This window comes from Phasianus colchicus, chromosome 18, assembly GCF_987193195.1.
Source record: "Phasianus colchicus chromosome 18, bPhaCol1.hap1.1, whole genome shotgun sequence".
NCBI lineage: Eukaryota > Metazoa > Chordata > Aves > Galliformes > Phasianidae > Phasianus > Phasianus colchicus.
The window spans coordinates 6,395,464-6,417,822 of record NC_143453.1 but is presented as its reverse complement, the minus strand read 5'-3'; the positions used below and the strand labels follow the sequence as shown (position 1 = coordinate 6,417,822).

General features: G+C 45.8%; 1 protein-coding gene across 2 annotated transcripts in view; it reads left to right on the top strand.

Moving 5' to 3' along the window:
- The window catches only part of GRK3 (G protein-coupled receptor kinase 3), a 46,370-nt gene that overhangs the window by 7,799 nt on the left and 16,212 nt on the right, over nucleotides 1–22,359 (top strand). For both annotated transcript variants that reach the window (XM_031592412.2, XM_090152726.1), the window contains exons 2-9: nucleotides 1,275–1,351; nucleotides 13,668–13,741; nucleotides 15,703–15,804; nucleotides 16,191–16,265; nucleotides 17,384–17,445; nucleotides 18,097–18,148; nucleotides 18,725–18,816; nucleotides 21,339–21,438. In XM_031592412.2, coding sequence (XP_031448272.1) covers nucleotides 1,275–1,351; nucleotides 13,668–13,741; nucleotides 15,703–15,804; nucleotides 16,191–16,265; nucleotides 17,384–17,445; nucleotides 18,097–18,148; nucleotides 18,725–18,816; nucleotides 21,339–21,438 — 634 coding nt within the window. The remainder of the gene's footprint in view (nucleotides 1–1,274; nucleotides 1,352–13,667; nucleotides 13,742–15,702; nucleotides 15,805–16,190; nucleotides 16,266–17,383; nucleotides 17,446–18,096; nucleotides 18,149–18,724; nucleotides 18,817–21,338; nucleotides 21,439–22,359) is intronic.

Here is a 22,359-nt window from a genome sequence, read left to right as displayed (position 1 = left end):
TGGCGTGGGCTGGGCTCTGCTGTGGATTGTTCCATCCAGCTGAAGGATGCGTGGGCTCTGCATTGCTTCTTCCCAACCTGGTAAAGTTTTCACCTCCAACTTGTGGGTGAGAGTCAGACAGTCGGGCACAGGAGCAGTACAAGCAGCAGGGACAGGAGCAGCCCTGCTGAACAGATCTGTTCATTACAGAGCATTTCCCAGGGCGCTTCACTCACACGTTATGTTTCTCATTCTCTCCTCCTGTTGTCTAGACTCAGATTTATGTGATCTGTGGCAGAGCAGAGGCTTCTCAGCACCCTTGTTATGAAAAGGGCTCATTCTGTTAGTGCTGGTCTGCTGCTCGCATGGGAACTGGAGCTGGGACCAGGGCAGGACAGAGCTGCAGAGGTTGTCCTCATGTAGGCAAGGGGCTGAGCGTCCTGGTGCCAAACAAGCCAAGCCATCTGATTTTCCTTCTCCAAGAAGCGTGAGGGTTTGGCTGTGAGAGCCAACCTGCCCTGCTGCATTTCAGAACTAGTTTGTTCCTTTTCTTTCCCTGACACAGAGTAGTGTGGAGCCTGCATCTTGCAGGGATCAGGTGCTCAGCTGTGCTTTTAAAGAGGTGCGAGCGATTTTTGACAGCCTTATTTAGGGCAAGAATACATCGTGTGGGTTATTTGTGGCTATTTTTATAAAAATACTGAGTGTGCATGAAAATACCAGTTTTAAAATTGGAAACAGAAAAAGAAAGTAGGGAATTTTGGCTGAATGCTGCCATGGCACAGTTGTATCATGGCACAGACCGCCGTGCTGCATTGATTTTAAAATTTATGTGCTTGTATTGTTGCCCATATGAAATTTTTATAGCATTATATTAAAAAGAATATTGACGTTACTTGACAAATAAAGAAAATCTTTCTTAATGTGGTTTCGATGAGTGGTTGTGACATTATAAATTAGCCAAAGGAGATGTTAAGTGCACCACAGCCAAGCTGGGCTCCTAATGGAGCCAACACTGGCTAATTTTCCAAATGATGTATGGCAATGGCCGTGTGAACGGCCTGATGCTGACTTGATTGACTTGTGCTTTTATTTGCATGGTGCTGGCTAAATCCCAGCATGAGGCCAAAGAAGCAGCAGTGCCCAGTATGGTGATATGGCTGAGCTGTGGTGTCTGCATTAGCCTTTGCATGGGTGTTTCATTGCAGTGATCCTTTTCTCCAACATATGTGAAGAGTTTTGTTAAAAGAAACAGCTTCAACTACCTCTTTTTTTTTTTTTTTTTTCCCTTTCAGCATCCGCAGTGTCATGCAGAAATACCTCGAGGAAAGGGGTGAATTAACCTTTGACAAGATCTTCCATCAGAAAATCGGTGAGTCGTTCTGCAACGAAATGCTGTTCTTGTGAATCTTTTCAGGCTGTCTTTTGTGCCACCTCTCTGTATGGGCTGCACAGAATCCATGTGGTGAGTGGCCTGGAGAATGCTGGAGTATGGACAGGACACTGTGAAACAAAGGCCTTTGGTAGAATGAAATGTGGAAGGGTAGAAGGTGAAGCAAGGCAATCTGTCAGCTTAACTTCATGTTCTGGAAAACTACTGGAAAAGTAATTGAATTACTTGGAAACATGTAGGAGAAAATTGTATTACTTGGTATGGGCTTGTCAACAATATAATGTGTCACATCAGTTTAAGTTGGTTTTTTTTTTTTTTCCTGCAGGATAATAAGCCTTGGTCAGGGAGCAGTTGTACAAAAATACCATGCTTGTCATCCTGTCTGTCTGCTGGGTGTTCCCATAGCAGCACAGGGAAGGGTGCCTGGGTGACATTGGCAGATGCTGGGGTGAACTGCTGGGAGAAGTGACCTGAGAAGAGCTCCAGTGGCTCATGCAGGGTGGGGATGGATGGATGCATCCAGTGAGCTTGCACAAATGTCAGCATTTGGTTATAAGTGGGAATGCTGGGATGAAGAACCTCAGAGAAAGGCCTTAACCACACTGAGGGCAGGTTACCAAAGAGCTCCATAAACAGGAGGTATGAGCACCTGTGCTGGAGAATGGCACAGATAGAGGTTGGAAAGCTGCAGATCAGGCAGCATGTTAGCAGAGCCGGGTGTTACAGTGAGCCTCAAGCTGTGACGTCTCAGCTCGATCGCACAACTAAATATAACCATGGGATCACAGCCTGCGAGGCACGGCAAGTAATCCTGCTTTGGCAGAGTGCTGCGTCCCGTCCTGGCACCGGGCTGCAGAACGAACGTGGACCTGCTGGGAGGAAGCCAGGAAGGAGCAGAGGCAGCAAACAGACCTTACTTAGCATCTGCTGAGGGCGACCTACAAGGAAGTACTGCAGCAGGGCACGATGCACGCTGTGAGAGAGAGAGAGAAGTGAGGGTGGGCAGTCTTTAGAAAGAGAGAAAAGTGGTTGCAGAGGTGGTGAGGTCAGTTTGATTTCCAGAGGCTTAACGTGATTAAAATATATGAACGTTGGTTTTTGATATTTAATGGGTGTAAAGCAGTGCAGTGGATGTCGTGAGCAGCTTGTGATGTCTTTGTCCTGTGGATTTCAGGAGCAGGTTGCTGCAAGTCTGCAGTGATGGCACAACAGCTCTTGTCTTGCAAAATGGGGACAAAACCATAAGATGGGCTGGGAAGGAGTGGAGCTCGGTGCATCTCCTCCTGCTTGAAGGAAAGGAGAGAATGTGATGAGCAGGTGCTGGGAGCAAGGTGCTGCTCTGCCCCATTTCCTAATGATGCTGGTGTCCCGTGGCATTGCATCTATGTGGTACATGCAGGGATACCTCATTTGCTTGTGCTGACATCTTTCAGCATGTGCGGTCTCTGCTGAAGCACTGATGTCTTGCTATAGCCTAGCAGTTGCAAAATAAGTGGAATTTTAAGTAACCTCATAAGTGTTGGCTCAAACTGTTTGTTTCTCATTGTTGGCAATGAAATGAAGAAGTCTTTTTTACAATAAAATAAAAAATGAATTTGAGTGGAACGGCTTGTATGTAATGGATATTTGTATTTATGTAATTGAATACTTTTCATTAACAGTTGATTCCAGAGAATAGAGAAGACTGTTGCAGTTATTCTGATAAGTCACAGCAATTACAGTTAGGTAACTGACCCTGGAAGAAATGAAAGATTTTATCTCCTTATTTTCCCCACTCTGGTAGCTGCCAGAAGTGGAACTGTGGAGCCTGGGCTGTCGTTAGGGGATTAGCTTTTCCCATTACTGGAGATGCACAGCTTGCAGATGTGCAGAGCTCTCCTCCTCTCTGTGGTGCAGTCCCAGATATGAAGGCCAGCTGTGCCCACGGGGCTGGAGCTTGGAGGTGGCTGCTTTGGAGGGAGGATTTAGGGGGGAAGGAGAAAAGATGGAGTAGGACTGTTTTTAACAGAAGACTTTGCACTGCACTTGAAAACGTTGTATTCCTGTACCGTGGTGGCTCATTTAAATTTTATTGCGTTTTCTAGCTTGTTCTTTGCCATTAAATCCGTACTGTTTCCATGCATTAGCGTAATAACTTGTGGTGAAGCACCTTCAGTTGCAGGCAGGCATTGTGCACAGCGCCGTAAGATCAGCAGGGTGTGGTGATGGGAAGCTTGATCACCTTGCCCTGGCATTGCTGCTGTGAGGCGTGCGGGCAGCTTGCTTGGGTCAGACCCAGCCTGCAGGGAGCATTGCTGCTAGACTTGCTGCTTCATGCCTCATCTGAGAGCCTGCTGCTCTAGAATGCTTTCCTTTATGCACTCGTTATAAAGCTTCATCCAGCAACCTCCCTTTGCTTTGGCAGGCGATGTAGATGAGGACGTTCTGTTTTTTTTTTTTCCCAGACCACAGTTCTTTCTTACAGCTCCAGTTCCCAGTTCGTTCCGTTTTTCAGTATCCTCTTTTCCAATGGAAAAGGAGCTGAGCGTTGATCGCTTGTCCGCTGCCGCTCTGTGCATGGATCACCACACCTGGTGATGCTTTCCTGCCGCCAAGCCTTGTGGTGGCACTGGCCTTACCAGCTGCATGTGCTGATGATCTCTGACGGCCGTTTGCAGGAGGGCTCCTCCAGAACGGTCATGAACTCTCTAAGAATTACAGAATGAGTCAGAGGCGAAGTGCTGCCCTGCAGCCCCACAGCCGACTGCTCCTGCAGAAGCTGCTTCCTCCACAGCAGAAGCTTCTTGGGGAAGTACAGCATGTCTCGGAGCGCAGTACGTAACCACCTTAGCTAATTTTTTTTTTTTTTTTCTACCACATCCTGTTTGCTACAACACCAGATTATGGGTTTGCTTTAGAGGAGGGGGGGGGAGAAAGAAAAAAAAAAAAAAGGCATTTATTTATTTATTTATTTATTACCATCCCAGTATCTATAATTAACACGCGGAATCCGCTCTGCTTCTTGACTGTGTTAAAACTGTACAGTGAAATCCTTCCAGGGCTGCAGGAGCAGGCGTGCTGAAAGGAAACTGCTTGCAGAGGGCAGTTTGGAAATGAGCTGCAATGGGTGTAGCTGGTGGGAGAGTCAGGGTCTGCTGCAGCCGGGCGTGTGACTGCGGGGCGTTAAAGACAGAAGTTGGGTCGCAGTATTGCTTTAGAAAGGGATTACTGTGGTTATTAAGGTGCATTTGCTTTGGCCTTGTTTTTTATAGTTTTATTGTTTTGTTCGCTGCCTGATTGTGGAATTTTGTGCAGCTTGCATCTACCTGGTAGGTGAGGAACAGAGCTATACAGAGGCATGGAACATCATAGAATCATAGAATGACCTGGGTTGAAAAGGACCACAATGCTCATCTGTTTCCAACCCCCTGCTATGTGCAGGTCACCAACCAGCAGACCAGGCTGCCCAGAGCCACATCCAGCCTGGCTTTGAGTGTCTCCAGTGATGGGGCATCCACAACCTCCTTGGGCAACCTGTTCCAGTGCCTCACCACCCTCTGTGTGAAAAACTTCCTCCTAATATCTAACCTAAACCTCCCCTGTCTCAGTTTAAAACCATTCCCCCTTGTCCTGCATCCTGCAGTTCCAGCTCAGGTTAGGCTCACCAGGGGTTCCTGGCCTGGTTTGCAGGCTGGTGGGATGTGGGAGTTTGCCTGCAGCCACCTCAGTTCTCACCTACACAGAGCTGGTGGGTTTGGGTCTTGGTGAGAAGTGAGAACCAGATATATTTTAGCAGTTCCAGCAGCTGCTAATACTGCAGTATGAGTGAGTGTAACTTCCTTTAATTTCTGTTCTGTGCTCTCCAACCAGCTAGCTGCAGCTGGAGGTGTCCCAGCCCAGGTGAGCACTGCCATCCACACCAGAGCTGCTTCCTGCACATGCAGCTCCTGCTTGGCACCCCATGCATTCAGCCGCTCCCTCCCACTGCTGCAGCTCTCTGTGTCTTTGGGTCTCTTTGCAGCTGAGCATTGAGGCCAGATGAGCATTCGGTCCATTTCAGAGTTCCTTCTGCACAGACCAACCTGCAGCAGCAGGGAGGGGACTTTCTGCAGTGAGAGGGAAGCGCTCTGCTGACCTTCTGCTCTGCGTTTCCTGCAGCTCTCACTGACAGCTCTGTTGAGAAATTATTAAAAAAAAAAATAGGGTGAGAACAGCCAAAGCACCGTTTTTTTGTTTGTTTGTTTGTTTTTTGGTGCAAGGAATAATGCTTTCTGTCCCTCGTTTCTCTGCTTAGGGACCCATCGTGTTGCATTACTTCAGAATTTTTGGTGCTGCTGATGAGATGGATCTGGAGTTAAAACGTGTTGAGAAAAACATTCTTGCTCTTCCTCTTTCTGTGGTGCAGTGTGGCAGCTCAGCACACTGCGCTCCCTGAGCTGCCTAAAAATAACAGGCTTGGAGAAGCACCTCCCCGAAGCGTTATTGAAGCTATTGTTTAATTTAAGTGTAAGATCTATGTGTCATTGGCATTTTCGACTAATGAAACAGTCCTCCGAGGAAATAACAGTGAAAGCAATAAAGCTTGGTTGGGAGCAGAGAGAGTCAGTGGAGCTTTGGGCTGCTGGATGGGCACGGATGGGGATGTTAGGGCTGGGCGCATGGAGCAGCACCAGCGATGGGTGGGCATGAGAAGGGGACTTGTGATTGGAAAATGCTGTGTGCTTGGCAAGGCTTTCTGCAGGAGCAAGGAGGCAGACTGTGTGTTCAAGTGGTTTGTTGTGTGGTTTTTTTTTTTTTGGGGGGGGGGTGTGAGTTTCTGTTTCTGACCCGGAGAAGACAGCCGCCACACAGAAGTGGGCACCATCAAAATGGAGAAGTAAAGCGGCTGAACAAGGGATGGTGTTTGAAATGCTCTTCTAAGAGGGATCTTCTATTCTTGTGTGACTCCTTCTTCTCGGTTCAAGTGCAGGCTAAAACCTGGATCGTGGATGGTCTGCAGGATTCCCGTATGGGTTTGGTGAGCGCGTGCTTTCCTTGCACAGTGCCTCCCGTGGGTTCAAAACAACGCCAAGAGCAAACCACAAGGAAATGTCAGAAACTGTGCGACTGCAAACTGAAACAGAAACTGCAAGGCACTTTGCACTGAGCTGTTCCCTTACACGTTCTCCTCTTGTGTGCGGGGTGTGAGTGCTGGAGGAGAGAAAATGCATGCTCAGAGCCTTCCTGCAAGCTCAGCCTGCTCTGCTGTGCGCATTTTTTCTTAGAGTTAGCCTTGAGTTTGAGGTCTGGTTATCATCTGATAATTGAAGCGTTGCTGGAGGCTACGTCTCTCTTGGCATACGTTTTATTTTGTTGTGAAATAAACATGATACTTGCATGAATTATATTGGAGATCATTGAGAGTGATGCTGATGAAGCTTCCTGCTGGAGATGTGCGTGTTTTGCCTGTAGGCAGTTGTAAGGAGATGTCTGTCTTGTGTGTCAGGGACAGACAGCATCCAAAGTCACTATTAAAAATGCATGCGTTTATTATTATTTTTTTCCTTCTGATCATGAATAATTGAGCGTTTCTTTGTTGGGATACAGCCTGATAAGCTCCCATGCCTTTCTTCTTAGAAGTGTCGGAGACGCTCAGTTGTGTGATTTCCCAGAGGAGCTACAGATTAAATCTGGGCTTTAAAATAGAAGAAATATATATATATATATATATATATATATATATATATATATATATATATATATAAAATCCTCTGGAACATCACATAATGGATAATGTGTACATGCTGATATATATTAACATTTATATACAGTACAGTTCTTGGAAAATTTGAGTCACGGAGAAAAATAGTCTTCATCTCAGCAATGTAATTATACAGCTTTTGGGTTGGGTTACTGAGAGCTGGAGACCCAACTCAGAAGTGGAGAAAGAGAACAAGATGGACAACAAATGCAATACGTAGATAGATACAGGTGACAGATTACCAGTTTTCTGAATGAAATTTCACTTGGATGTTTCTAGCTGGGACTAGATGGTATTTAAAGTCCCCTCCAACCTAAGCCATTCTATGATTCTGTGTTACAAACACAACCTTGCATGTTGCTCAGCCACTTCCCTACCAAAAATACAGCTTTCTACGTACATTTTTTCCATCTGCTGTTGTTCCCTTAAGCTTTCTTAGCCCATTTCTGGTGGAACATCTCACTTGTGCTCTGTCACTGCTCCGTGCACAGCCTTGGTTTCCCTCCCTTTGCAGTCAGTCAGAAGCATTGCACTTCCATGGAGGTTTCATCCATGTGTCCTCAAACAATTCACGGACTAATTAAGGCTCAGAACCCTACTGTGAAATAGGTAAATATTAGTTTTCCATGTCTCTAACGTGGCACAATAACAGCGTTAATGGGATTTACCTGTATGGCTCTGCAGCAATAACAAAGCAAGTTGTCTGGCCCTGTCAGTGCTGCTCACTCTTCTCAGTGGGATAACTCATTAGTAACCAGAGAAAAACTCCAGTACCAAGGGTACAGTAAGTAGAACATAAATTGCTGAAGCTGTGAAGCCTTCTGGCTTTCAGCAGTAGTCAAAGAGTTGCAGCAGGCACACCAGAGAGCTCTGGCCATCAGTTCCATTACAAATTCACTGCAGGTCAGGGAACAGGCAGAGTTCCTAAGTCCCTAAATGCTGTCTTGATTCCTTACAAGCAGTGCTCTGTTTAGGAGGGTGCAGAACAACCTGCAGTGTCTGTGTTGGGAAGGGAGCTGGAGATGGGCAGAACGGTTTCCGAGTGAGCTGAGATGCTTCTGTCAATAATTTCTTCCATTAGAAAGGGAAGCCGGGAGAGAAGGAGAACCATCTGTTGCCGAATCTTCAGCTCTCAGCAGCTTTCCTCTCTCTGAGTGCACAGGAAGGCTTTGAGATTCACGTGGGAGAGTTCTGTGCCCTGCCACCATCGGGGCGGCTTTGCACCACCTCACCGAGTGCTGTGGGTATGTGCTGCCTGATGGTGCTACCCGCAGTGCAGCAGCCTTCTGCTGTTGCCGTGAGCAGTTTGGTTCTTCGTTTGGTTCATTAGAGTGGTTGAGGTCCCTCGTAGTGCTTGCTAAGGGCATGGGGGGCTGGGAAATACCCTCCTGCTGTTGTGGCTTGGAATGCTGCACAGGAGCAGCGCCTGGTTAGGATCAGGGGGTGCAGACTTGCATTGTCAAAGTCATTCTTAATAATCGTTGCACCAAACAATATTGATCCAGGAGGAAACTGTCACGTCCTTCCCAGGGACTGAGAGTTCTTGTGACGTATGGAAAGAGCTGATGAAATGAGTTCCAAACAACAACGGTGACATTTAAAGCTGCTAATACTTGTTAGCTCGCTAATAGCTTGCTGGTAGCTGCTAATGCCACTTACTTGTAAATCTAAGGAACTCCCACCACTTCCACAAGTGGAAAAAGAACAGAACTCAAGCACTCTGTTCTTCTTGGTGAGCTTTAGTGGAGGAATTCAGGCACGTTCTTTGCAGCTGATTGAGACAAAATGCCTCAGCGCCGTACTGAGTTGTCACGTTAGAAATTGGAATATTTTTACATATCTTTGTATGCGCCCCTTTTCTTGGAAATCCTTATGTTGTTGGCCACCATCAGCTTAGTGCTTGAGCTCTGCCTTGAAAGCTGGTGCTGTCAGAGGTGTGACAGTGTTGGGATGTCCCTGTGCTGTGCTCAGGCAGGACTGAGGCTGTTGGGAAGTGTAGAACAATCACAGAATGATTTGGGTTGGAAGGGACCCTTACAGGTCATCTTGTGCAGCTCCCCTGCAATGAGCGTGCCTGAAGTAGGGATTTTCTTTAAAGACACTTGAACTGATGCAAAATTTATTTTCGTGTAATGATTTATGGAGGTTATTAAACCAGCTACCTGGCAACTTGCAGACTCATTTGGGCTCGGTTTGCTTCTGTTCTTGGGAAACTGTTCTGCGCTCATCACCAGTGTATGCAAGTGCTGTCTTGTAAAATCTAATTTGTTCTTTTATCCTGCTTTTTATGTGCTGAGTTATGTTTTAATTTGTTATGATCCATTATTTTTAACGAAGGGTGAGCGTACATCAGGCTCTGTTAGAAGAAGTAGGCTAAAGGCAAACAGCTCACAGTGGGTAGGGAAGGCCGGGGTGCCTTTGGGGCTGCGAGGTCTGCACAGCAATGTGATGCTGAACCCGGCTCCCTGCGTGGGTCAGCTCTCCTGGCATTTCAGGTCTCTTTGTGCCTGAATGAGGGAATCATTGCTTGTCTCCATTCTGGAGCTTTTAGGGGGTCTTACTTATCCTATGTTATGGCAGCTGTGTGTGTTTACCGTGCAGAGTGAGACTTTGAACCTGGCTGGGTGTTCTGGGACAACGCGGGCTGGTTCGAGGTGCTTCCATGGTTTAATCACAGACCTCTGTCCCTGACTTTTGGTGTCTGAAACCCAGAGCTGTGACTGGGATTGAAACACAAGGTGGTTTCCCAGCAGTTCTGCAGGATGGCTTTGCTGGAGGCGAGGTGGCCGTCCCTCTGCTTACCTTCCTCTGGGTTCTGTTGGGCAAAAGCAGCCAAATAGCAGAGATGGGGAGAGATCTGAGAGAGGTTCGGGGGACAGGCCTTTATGTAAGTGCCCACCGTGGGTGTTGTGGAGCTCTGGGGGACGCAGCAAGAGGACCCAACCATCCAACTGCACACAGGTGTCCCCATGGGCTCCGCTCACCTTCAGTTTATTGGCAGCACGTTTAGTAAGGATTTGGAAGCAGCTTGACGTTCTTGTTTTCTATTTTGCTTACTAGAAAGAGTCGACATCAACACGTTGGACCACATTCAGGTCTGCTGCAAATAGAGGCAGCCTCCTTTCAGTCTGTGGCTCTGCGAATCCCTGCACCAGGGCTCAGCTGCCTATTTTTAGCTCTGCTGACTTACCTGGCTGCTTCTGTTTGCTTTAATAAGATTTTTATTTACTCCCGTTCAAAGGAAATTTGAATCGGATACTAATAAAGTTCCAGCTCAGGTTCGATAAGTGGTTTTATCCGAGGCTGTTTTATTATGGAGTCCCTCATTAGTTTTATTGTGCTTATTCTGCTCTCTGTATGAATTGAGGACGGGGACGTGGTGTGATGAATGCAGGGCGACCTTTAGACTGTGAGCGTGAGCAATGTGTTGGTGATGGGGCTCACTGCAAATAATGGCACGCTGTGCCATGCAGGGTCACCCAGAAGAAGGGAGTGAGAAAAAAGCAATGTGCATAGGCTGGGAAGGCACGGCCTGGAGTGAGGTGCCCTCTTGTTCTCTCACGTGTCTGCATTATTAATCCCATCCATCACTTGTTCATTACCAGTATCTTTTTCCTTAGCAGCCACTGATCTGGTTGTTGCAGCAATTATATAGTCTAGAAGGAGAAATCTTGAAAGCAAAAAGCTGTCAACATCTTTATTTCATAAATAATTGCTGGTTCCTTTTAGCTGTTACTTAACGCTATCATTTCTTTAATTCCTGCTTTCTGCTCTGGGTCCCACTTGCTAACGGTGCTTATTGTGCTCTGCATCAGCTCTGCCCGAGCTCCTTAGAACTGCTGTCACCACTCCAGCACTGCTCCTGTCAATTAGTTGTGCTATTATCTGAAAGCTGTGCTTCCTGGCTAATAATTTTTCGCTCAATCTCAGAACATCAGTAGGAAAGAAAAGAGATCTCCTTTATGCTGCGGTGGAAGTGCAGCTGGCTGATGGAGCAGTGCGTGTTGCAGGCTGGTGGTGCCTCGTCCTTCTCGTGCTTTGGTCAGAGCATAACTCCTGAAAAGAGACATAAATGGAAACCTTCTTTTGTAGGGAGGTTGGTTCTGGGGGGCAGCGTGTGTTGTGCTGCTGCTGGTGGCCCCGAAAGAACGGCAGTGCTGGGATTGGCATGAGGTGAAATGCAGCATCCCTCGTTAATGAGAAGCGTGTCTCAGAAATGCTTCTTAATGACTGCATGACGTGTACGAGTGCAGTATGTCTTAGCAGACACACAGAAATGCTCTGATCAGTGGTTTTTTTCAAAGGAAGAGAGAGAGAGATCTATTTTTACGTCGACCCAAGCAGCATTTCTGATCTGGGAACGAATCCACTTCTTTTCCCTCAAAAGAAAATGGTGGAGAGCTGATAGATTAACGAGCTGTCAAAGTTTCCAACTTCTTTTGGATGTGTCTTTTTTTTTTTTTTTTTCCTTTACCATTGCAGTGCAATTAAAGACAAAAGCATCTCGGTGAGCAGCGGGCTGTCATTGCTCCTCATCCCCTGCCCATCACACAGGGCTGCAGTGTTGGCAGCAGCATTGCTGAGGGGTTGTGCTGCTGTATTTTCACACCCCTCCCACAGTCGCCTCTGTGGGTTTGTTTTGTTTGTGGGTTTCGTTGGTGAGCAGCCAGCATCTGGGAACACGCCAGGGATTTTTCTTTCACTGCATTCATGGCTGTTTGTGCCGCTCTTTGGTCTCTTAATTACACAACTGCAATCTCCTTTGGTTCGTTGTCCAAATAGAAGTCCGGTCTGTTTAGCGTTATTTTGCTGTGATGTTTCATCATGTGTAAAAGAAGAGTTAATGAGCGAGGTTTATTTCCATGAGTGCCATTGCTGGAGATTCAGAAATGCAGTGTTTCGGTCCTCAGGTTTGCTCCAGATGGGGTTGATGGGATGTTTCCTGTGCAGACAGTGGGCTGCAGGGTAATCTGTGCTTTGGGACTGCATTTGCCGTGCGTGTGATTCTGCTCTGGGTGGTAATTGCAAATGGCTTTCAAGGAAATGGCAAACTCGTTCTGTTTTCGTAAAAAAGAAAACCAACAGCAAACCCAGTTGGCTATAAAGTATTTCAAGAATGATTCTTTTCGGTGAGAATAATTGGAAAGTTTGGAGATTCTCATAAGATAATTTCTTAATTAGATTTCTGGCCTTATTTGGAGAATAAAACCCAGTTTGTGTGATCATCCAAATATCATCCTAATCAGCCAAGTGAGTCAGGGAAAGCACTGCGTCTGTCTGGTCATCATCCCTTCTTTGGTGTCTATTTACAGCTACACCAAGGGGTCCCCAGGAAAACAAGCTCTGCTAATAGGAAATTTAGCTTGGGATCCAGAAGTAACCATGAGGGGCTACCAAGAAGCTTTTGGTTGTGCATAAATGTGGCCTTCTGTTGTCTGCTCAGTTGGTTTTCATAGAATCATAGGATGGCTTGGGTTGGAAGGGACCTCAAGGGTCATCAAGCTCCAACCCCCCTGCTGCATTCAGGGCCACCAATGTCCACATCTAATACTAGACCAGGCTGCCCAGGTCCCCATCCAACCTGGCCTTGAACACCTCCAGGGACTGGACTGGTTTTGCTTTTGAGCAGTTTGTGCTTTTTGCCTCGTTTTGGTCTCCAACAAAATGGGGTGGCAGCAGGGAGTGGACTCAGTTGGTGTCTGCTTCTGCAGTGGTGGAAGGAACGTGGCGTTGCATGGAACAGGGTTTTGTTTGTGGTGTGCTGCAGAAAACATGAGGTTGTGCATGGGGTTGTGCTGTGTCTGAGTTGACCACACAATCAGTAATGTAATTTAGCTGTGAGGTTAAATTACAATGATGCTTAATAAAAATAAAATAGAGCAGATTGGTGCGTAGCTGGGTAAGTTGAAAATGAGCACTTTATGCCCTGATGTCTATGGATGTGTGTATCTACTGGGTGATGCTTTTGAAATACCAGTGTCAAACAGGGGGTTTGGATGATGGGTGCCCACACTGTGGGGCAGGGCTTAAAGCACTCATAATGGAAAAGGCTCCTCAGCGGGCTGCAGGGGCCATGCTTTAAATCACTTGCAAAGGAACTATAAAGGCTCTGATGTAATTCATGGCACTGTAAAATCCATTAGTGGTAACATTAACCAGCAATTGTAAAGTCAAAATGTTGAAGGAGTTGGTTTTTTATCACTAAAGCATGGAATTCTAGTACCAAGAAGCAAAATGCTTGAATAATATCTGGTTTTTACTCTGAAAAACACCTCAGAGATCAGACCAGGGAAGAGGAATGGAATATTTCGGTGTGTTGTGTAAACATCTCATAAGTTCCTCAGCAGGTATTGGGATGTGCTTTACATGCTCCTGGGAGATGAATGAGTTTTACGGTGGTTTTCTATTCAGAATGCTGTGAAGTTGCTGGAGAATCGATATCGCTCAGTTGTGGCAATTAGGGATGCTTACACAGGTGTGTGCAGCCCATGGGGCTACCAGGGGTTTTCTGATAGCAATATTATAGCAAGTTGTAGCAATGATGCATTTTTTCTGATTTTTTTTTTTTTTTTTCAGGATTTTTGCTCTTTAAAGACTATTGCATGAATGAAATCGATGAAGCCGTCCCTCAGCTGAAGTTCTATGAAGAGGTAAGCTGCATCCTGCAGGCACTGCCAACACAACAGCTGGACTGACTTGATGGGTCAACAGTTGGACAATGGGTTGATGGTTGGAGCAGATGATCACAGCGGTCTTTTCCAACCCTAATGGTGGTGGAGAGGAGGAGGATGCTAACAGAGATCAAAGTATCTTTGGGTTAATTGATATTTTCCACTGTGAGTTGCGTGCTTTTACTGTGGGTCACCTGAACTCTTGCTAAGAGCTCAGTTGTAAACTGCGTTCATCTCTGCTTGTAAAGGGTCTCTGATAGCTCAGAGCTAAGCCAGACCCGTTCTTGAGCAGACGAGTAAACTTTTGATCTCTGCTGGTGAAGATGATGATAAATCTTAGTTCTTCTACAAACAGAGATGAGGCGAAAGTAAATCACGTCTGCCAGCTCCCGATGGAACGAGAGCAGTAGATTCCTGCTCTCGAAGAGATCTGAAAGCAAAAGCAGTACTTGTTACTACAGCTGACATGGGACGTGAGTTCACATCCACTGCACGTAGGGAAGGATTTTTCTGCCTCTGCAAGGGACGCCCGCGTGCTCCTGCTGCGTTCAGCCCCTGCCTGTTGCTAAGTATAGCAGCTGAGGTGGCAGTTTGGGTGCCTTTACAGTGCAGCCTGTATTGCTCTGTGCTAATTAGAAGTGCTGCCTGAGATAACCCTGTGCCTGGAGTGCTGTCAGGCTGATGAGTTACAGTTGTTCTTGCTAGTGGGCTAACAGCACAAATAGGGGAAGTGGGATCAGCGTGGAGATAAATCACGAGCGATCCGCTGCTCCCCCACTCAGGCATTGCTTTCAAGGAAGAGGGATCTTTTTTTTTCCCATCATTTCCATCTTTTTCTATGCTGAAGATATTGCTGTCAGAAGTAATCAGGAAGGCGAGTTGCAGCCGATTGTTTAGCAAGATATTTTTAGCCACCTCTTTATCTTTGAAACAATGTGAAATTGTATTTTTAGGTTATTAGCAAAGCGTTGCCTAAAAAGATGTTAAATGCTTTGTCATGCACTTTTGGAAAAATCCTATTAAAGATATTTAAAGAGGTTCATTACGTCTTCTCCTGTGATGTGCTGGATTCTTCAGCTTTTCTTCCTGATATATTTGATTTACTTGCCGCACTTATTACATGTGAAATAATTTGAGTGCATTGCCACATTAAAAATCACTCGATGTAGAAAGGCTCCGTACTCCAGGGATCACACAGTGCTGCAGCTTAAGTCACGATCCAGCATTTAAGTGGATGAGTGATTCATCCGGATCGGTTTCAAATAAAAAAATAAAAGGCAAAAGAAGGAAAAAAGAACGTCAGGGTGCTTGAAAGCTAATGGCAGTTCTTGAAAGCTTCTTTGTCAGCCGCTGTGTGAAGGTGAGCTGAGGTTGGCAGGGATGTCCCTGCAGCTTTGGGGTGCTGTGTCCTTGGGTTCTGCTGTCTGTGGTGCCCATGAGAATGAGGCTGAGCTCAGGTGATGCACACCGGGGCTCCTCTGCTGCTTCTAATTGTTTTGAGGCATGGCCTTAATTAAAAACAACATAGCAGAGATGTTTTGTATCCCTGTAATTATAAAATGGTCCCGAGGGGAAGCGGTCAGAGGTGGCAGTAGAACTGCTGCCTTATGGCAGCACCAGGGCTGGGCTGGAGGTTTCCTTGGCTTCATTCTGGGGTTCTCAGTTCCTGAGCCATGCTAAAACAAAAGTGAAACAGCTGAGGGAAACGCACTGCAGTCACACAGCTGTAGGAAATGGAGCTTTGTGGGAATTTCAGGGCTTTCTTGCCCTGAAAAGAATTAGGAGGGAAACCTGACATCACCTGTATTGTGGTACTACGCATCTTAACTAAGAAAAAAATGAAGATAAACAAAGCTTTAGCCAAAGCAAAGTCCTTTACCAAAGACCTGAATAGTATTAAAGATGTGCTCATCTGATGGGCCCTTCCTCTGGCATTGCAGATCAAAGAGTACGAGAAGCTGGACTCCGAGGAGGAACGCCTGAGCAGGAGCCGTCAGATCTACGACACGTACATCATGAAGGAGCTGCTCTCCTGCTCCCACGTGCGTAGCCCTCCCTGCCCAGAGCAGTCCCACCCCGTGCCAGAGTGCCACCAGAGCCAGCACAAGGCCACATCTCCTCCGAATGAAGCTTTTGCTCGCTGGGCTGAATTGCTCAGTAAATGTTTAGGTGTTGCACTGGGAGCCGTGGTTTAGTGGGAAATGTTGGTGGTGGGTGCGCGGTTGGACTGGATGATCTTAGAGGTCTTTTCCAACCTTGGTGATTCTATGAACCCCTTGACGTGCTCTCAACTAAAAGAAAAGCTGGGAGCATGATGTACGTTGCATTATGTGTATTTTTTCTTATGTTTAGAAGGACAGCAGCTCTGAGACCTTAAAGGAAACGTTTCCAACTGTGTGAAATCTTTCTTTGTCTTCTTTTCCCAAAGCCTTTCTCCAAACAAGCTGTAGATCACGTACAAACACATTTATCCAAGAAGCAAGTGCCAGCCAGCCTTTTCCAGGTGAGGTTCAGTCTGTTGACATTTCTTTCACTCATTTGGCAGTAAGAGACGTTATGCATGGAGACAAATGTGTTTTACAGAGACAGAATCCACTGGTACTGGTGAACGTAGCAATACAGAATGTTTTTCTCAGTCAAATAAAAATTATAAATTACTGTTCTTTCCTCCATTTGAATACAAAAATAAGTGCTATTCTGGCCCACTTACTGAATTATTAATCCCCAGTGGTTCTGTTTAGTTTAGAAAATAAAGGAGTGAGACGTGAAATACTTCTTGTATTGTTGCACTGGGATACAGATTGACACAAAACAAGAAATTCAGATTTGTGCTCATTTTTGTAGCTAAATTCATGGAGCCAGTTTGTTTGTGCAGATAATGAACCTCACCCATCATGGGAGTGTTTACAAGCTTATGCTTCTTTGATGTCAATCTTTGTGAATATTGCCCCTGCCTGATTGTTCTTACTGCTCAGTGAACTGTTTTTAACGTGGCAATTAGGTGAAGTGACAAACTGATACCTACATTGCTTGAGTTACAGCTCCCTGCTAATTGGGTTGGGATTTGAGATCTCTGCGTGCTGGCACACATCATGAGGAAGCACTTCTGCCTGGAAGAAGTCATTTGGGAACTGAAGGTGCTTCCATACTCAGGAGAGAAGTGCAGAGGATGGGCCCAGCAGCTCTGGGCAGCGCAGAGCAGGGAGAAGATCTGTACTGTGATGGCTTTGTAGTTGTTATCCATTTATAGGGGCTGTATGCAGGGTTCATTCAGCTCTCCCCAAAGGGAACACAGTGTTTTCTAGCTGGTGACAATATTTTGTGTTTCACTTCAGGGCACCTGTTCAGGTTCCTAAAGTTCAATGAAGCTGAAATGCTTGCCTCAGCTTTATCCAGGGAAAGCACAGGAAATGCTGCTGATGCACAGGGCTGTGTAGAGTGTGTGCAGAGAGCTCTTCATCTGTCTGGGATCAGGGTTGCTGCACATTGCCAAGTGGCTGAGATTGGTGAGAGCTGCAGGGGGCCAGCTCCAAACCTCAGTGTACCAGCTGTGCGTGTGAGGTGGTGGTGCGTGCCCAGCAAGTGTGCTTACATTGATGTGTGCCTCTTCATCCTTTGTAGCCATATATAGAAGAAATCTGCGATAGCCTCCGAGGGAAAATATTCCAAAAATTTATGGAAAGGTATGGACATGAGCTCTATTATGTGAACTTTCCACCTGCCATAGAAGGTCAGCTCCCTTAAGTATCGCTATAAAATAAAGCTGAACGTGCTTAGTAGCCTTCATTTAATCACTAGTTAGCACACTTTGCAAACAGCTCCATAGAACTGTTATTCCTTATTTTGAAAATAATGACTAAATTATTTATGTAGAAATAGGAGACTGCTTTTTGGCAGCAGCTTGTGCTGCTTATTTATGTTTTTCCTACGTTAAGTTAAAAATGAGTTGAAAACGTTCCTTGGGGGGATGCAGAGGTTCATTAACATAAATTGAGCTGCCTCTGTTTGCTTTTAATTACATTTCCCTTTATGCCATTTGATTGTTGGTTAGTTCCAAAGTTAGTTTAGTTGTTCTCAAAAATGAACACTAACAACTGCAGCAATGCTCTGAGCTCTGATTGCTTTCTCTTATAGGGATGTAAGATGTGAGAGATGCACTGCCCAGTAGTGGTTTTTGTGGAGGGGGTGGGATTATGTTGCCTAAAAGCAGGGCTGTGTTGGTAAATGTCACAGCACACCACATTGCACATCTCCTTTTCAGTATCAGAGTCTCAATGCTTTCTATGATACTTTACACAGGAGTCTCAGATAACTTTTAAACTTCTTTTCTACAGTGACAAGTTTACTAGATTCTGTCAATGGAAAAATGTAGAGCTAAATATTCATGTAAGTACTTACACATATATTTATCTTGTCAAAGGCTGATGCGGGGAAGAAAATGTTCAGTTTTGAATCCTGCTTCTCAAAAGGCCTTATCAAGTAGAGGGAGTGTTACTGATATGCTGCTCTATTCTTAGGCACGCAGTCCTTACAGTTCCTTTTGGACATCCCTTCTGCCTGCCCTGAGCTGATAGCTTTGGGATTGCTGTGATAGCTGCAAGAAGCTGAGCTGCTCCAGTTGTTTCCCCCTCTGAGTCCCACTGCAGCTGCAGCACTGTCCCAGCACTGCCCTCAGCCTTTTCTTGGCCTCAACCATTGTCCCTCTGCAGTGCTCCTTTGTGGCTGTGCAGGAGCAGCATCCTCTGCTGCAGCTCTGTATGAGTGGGGCCATCAGCCTTTAGCCAGTGCAGGCTCAGGGCTCCTTCTGTTGTCCTTAACACAGTGGTGTCTGCAAGTACACTGAAATAAAAACAGTAAAGAGCTCCTTTTTCCAAAATAGTAAATGCAATATGAATGGCAGCAGTTAAGCCTCTTACTGAAATAATAAAGCCTTCCTTTTTTTTTTTTCCCTCCTGCTTACAGCTGACCATGAATGACTTTAGTGTACATAGAATAATTGGAAGAGGGGGATTTGGTGAAGTGTACGGTTGCAGAAAAGCAGACACTGGAAAAATGTGAGTATATACACATGCTTTAAAGATAGCTGTAAACTCTGATCTCTGCAAGGAAATCCTTCTGGTTACTTCACACAGAATCACTGCAAAGCAGCATTGCATGGCTGCGTATTTCCTTCTAATTAAATTTGATCCCCAGAGGTTCTGATTCCTGGATCATCGTTAAGCTTCGTTTGCTATTTGATCCTGCTATGTGCCATGCAGCAGGGCTCCAGCCTAGCAGCACTCTTAAGCATATCCCTCATTTAAATGGCCCTGTCAAAATCAATGGAGGCTGCACATGTGTTTAAAATTAAGCGTGTGCTTAAATGATTTCCTGGCCCAGCGCCTCACAGTGCCAAATGATGGTTTTATGAAAACATGGGTGATCGTGTGAGGTCACAGAGGTGTTTACCTCCCATCTGCTGGAGGTCCTGTTACCTCATTGGTGCTGGTGGAGTGCTGGAGGATGGCAGAGGAACGTGGACCACAGCCCTGCTCAGTCTGCAGGGTCATGCCTGGGCAGAGGCTGCATGTGCTATCCTACATTTGTGTAATTGCATAAGTTTCTGCCCTGCTGGGTGCATGTTTCCCTGGGAAAAGCAGTGATGCTTGCGTTTGGAAGAATGCAGTTCAACGTCGGATTGTGTTTAACAGAGCTCGCAGTGGGAACTCCAAGATCTTTTTCTGGTCTCACCATTCATACGCTTCTCCTAATCAACAGATTTCAATTTCCAGGCACAATTGTCCCATAATGCCCTGTTTTGAATGTCTGGGCATTGATTTAACAAACTGTTCTCAATATGTTTTGTTTTTTTTCCTTTCCATCTTGCTCTTCTCCTAACAATTATAGCCCAGGGACCATCTTTACATGTTTCTATCCTACCCAAGCATGGTATGTTTGGAGTCTGCAGTTACAGCTGGCTTCACTGGCGTGTGTGCTCTGCATCCTCAATAATAATAAAGCTCTGACCTATTAACCAGTGGAAGGCATCTTAATGTTACCATCACGCTCAGTATTTTTGCAGTGACCTCAAGTACTGATATTAATACTACTGCTAACAATACTGTCTTTATTCTTGCTTTGGTACCTCTTTTTGTCCATATACAATCCATTAATTTGTCCATGTACAAAAACAAACGTTTTGTTCAACTTGAGCCACACTGAGTAGGCATCTGCCCTGACGGGTCGTCCTCACATTCCCAGCCATGTTCACATCCAGGTTTTGCTATGGCTGGAGGTAGGCAAACCTCAGGACTAGCAGGGGAAGCAAAGGCCAGCTTTCTCAGGTCTAAATAGTGCAGGAAGGCCAAGTGCGGGGAAGCCAGGCTCTCCCAGATTTGAAGCTAGATGAGGTTCAGCTTCTGGGTAGAGGTTTGGTTTAGTTCTTTCTTAATCCAAACCTGTTTGCCCGTCCCCAATCCAGATCCAGACCACTCTAGATGGCTGCCTGTGCTGCGCTTACTGCCTGCAAGGAGCTTGGGAAGCCAGCCCACAAGGTAAACGCCATCGGTGTTCACTAACCCACAGACACACCTGAGGCTTTTTCACATCACCTCCTTCTAGGGCGTGTAGCTAGGGGCCAGATCCAGCTCAAGGAGCAGCTCGAAAGGAGAGGGAGAGCAGAGCATTGGGGTAAGGATGAGATGAGGATTCCAGCCGTCCGCATGGAGCTCAGCAAAGGGCAGCGTGTGAGGTGTTATTTATAGGCACCGACTGCCTGCTCAGCAGGAGCACGTGCTGTGAATGCATCCCCCGTTTTAGAAACCCAGATGCCAGCCTGCTTGCTCTCACTCTCCCCACTCACACACAACACGTGCATGGTGATCGTGGCCTGCGACGCGAGATCCGAGCTTGGCTTACACACAGCAGCCTCATCCTAAAACCCACAGCAGCCCAGGGCTAGGGATCTCCTGTGGAAGAACACTCCTGTCCTCCCCCACTGTCAGATAGTGGGCCTCAGAGCATCGCAGCCTCCTCTTGTTTGGCAGTTGTGAGGGTGATGTGCTTTCTGCAGCAAAACATCACTCATTTTTGTAACGCAGGTTGCAGAAGGTGATTAAAAAAGCTTTCCTATATCTAACATTTCTTTGGAGTAGAGAACAAATTTTAAGCACATGTATATATATGAAGCTCTGCGTGTACTCAAGATATTACTTTCCTGGTAGAATTTAAACTGCCTGGATTAAATGGAACCGTGAGAGGCTCTCTGAAACTTAATTCATACTGCAAATCCTTGCTTGTAGCTATCGCTAACTGGATATGTGATATGCAGTTCCTGTGGTTGTTTGACACAGAATTATTTGTTGGAGTACATTTGTCTGTAAGGAGGCTTCTGTTGGAAATGTTTTAATTCTGTGTGATTTCGGAGCTGTTTTTGTTTGGCCATGTAATTATGCTTTTAGTACTGGGTTGAAGTGTTTAAATTAAAGAGCCTGCTTGCAGGATACATTAATGAAGCATTGTGTAACTGCAAGTTAATCATACTGAGTATAGGAGGAAATCTTTGCTGGTTCTTGTTCTGAATGGTTATTATTTTCAGGTATGCAATGAAATGTTTAGATAAGAAGAGAATCAAGATGAAGCAAGGAGAAACATTAGCCTTAAATGAAAGAATTATGCTGTCTCTTGTCAGTACGGGAGTAAGTATTATTATTCCTTTTTATTTTTGCATTTAACATTATGACTGCTACACATAAAACATATTCCAGCAGTTCATCTGTGTGAGATGTGAGAGTTAACCCACCTCACCCTGAGCCCTCCCCATGATTCCAGCAGTGTGGCTGAAGTCAGAATGGATTTACTTGCTTGCTGCTCAGGTACAGAGCCTGGAGGAGTTCCCATTGCTCTGCTAATTCTCTCTCTCACTTAATCCTCTCAACGTATCAATAGTCATCTTTCACGTATTTGTACTTGAAATATTCCCAGCACGTTATTCTGCCTTGTAAACAACATTTCTGCTGTGGTTACATAATGGAGAACACGAAATGCTCTTTCAGAGAAAAAAACTTCATTTGTAGTTCTCCCTCCTTTCCCTGTGACTCCAGTGTTATCCGTTGTGTCCATTTAATTGTTTTATGTACATGAGCTGAGTGGCTGTCGAGGTGTAAAAGTAAGCCTGCCCATCCAGCTGTGAGCTTGTGTAAAATGAACTGTGCTGAGAGCAGGCTTCAGGGTGCCAGAACCTTCCAGCATGCTGTCCTCGTTAAGCAGAATTGCAATCAGCTTGTATCACCATGGTTACGTGTGATGTTGGTAAAAAGGTTAATTTTCCTCATAACGGTCGCGTATGAATTCAGCGTTTGGTTCTCAGTTCAGTGTAAATGCAGCCCCTTTTTGCAGCCTGGTCGAAGGAAGGAATGAGGAGGAACTGCGTGTGATTCTGTTGTGGACTTGCAGGACAGCAGGTGTGCAAACACCGTGGTGCCTGCAGTGCAAGACTGCTGCTTGAGCTCGCAAGGCAGCACAGAGAGAATGCTCTGAGATGAGATCTGTATTTTGTGGAGATTATGTAAATCCTGATTTGGGCTCTGCATTATCCAGAAGGATTAGCAAATGCTGAT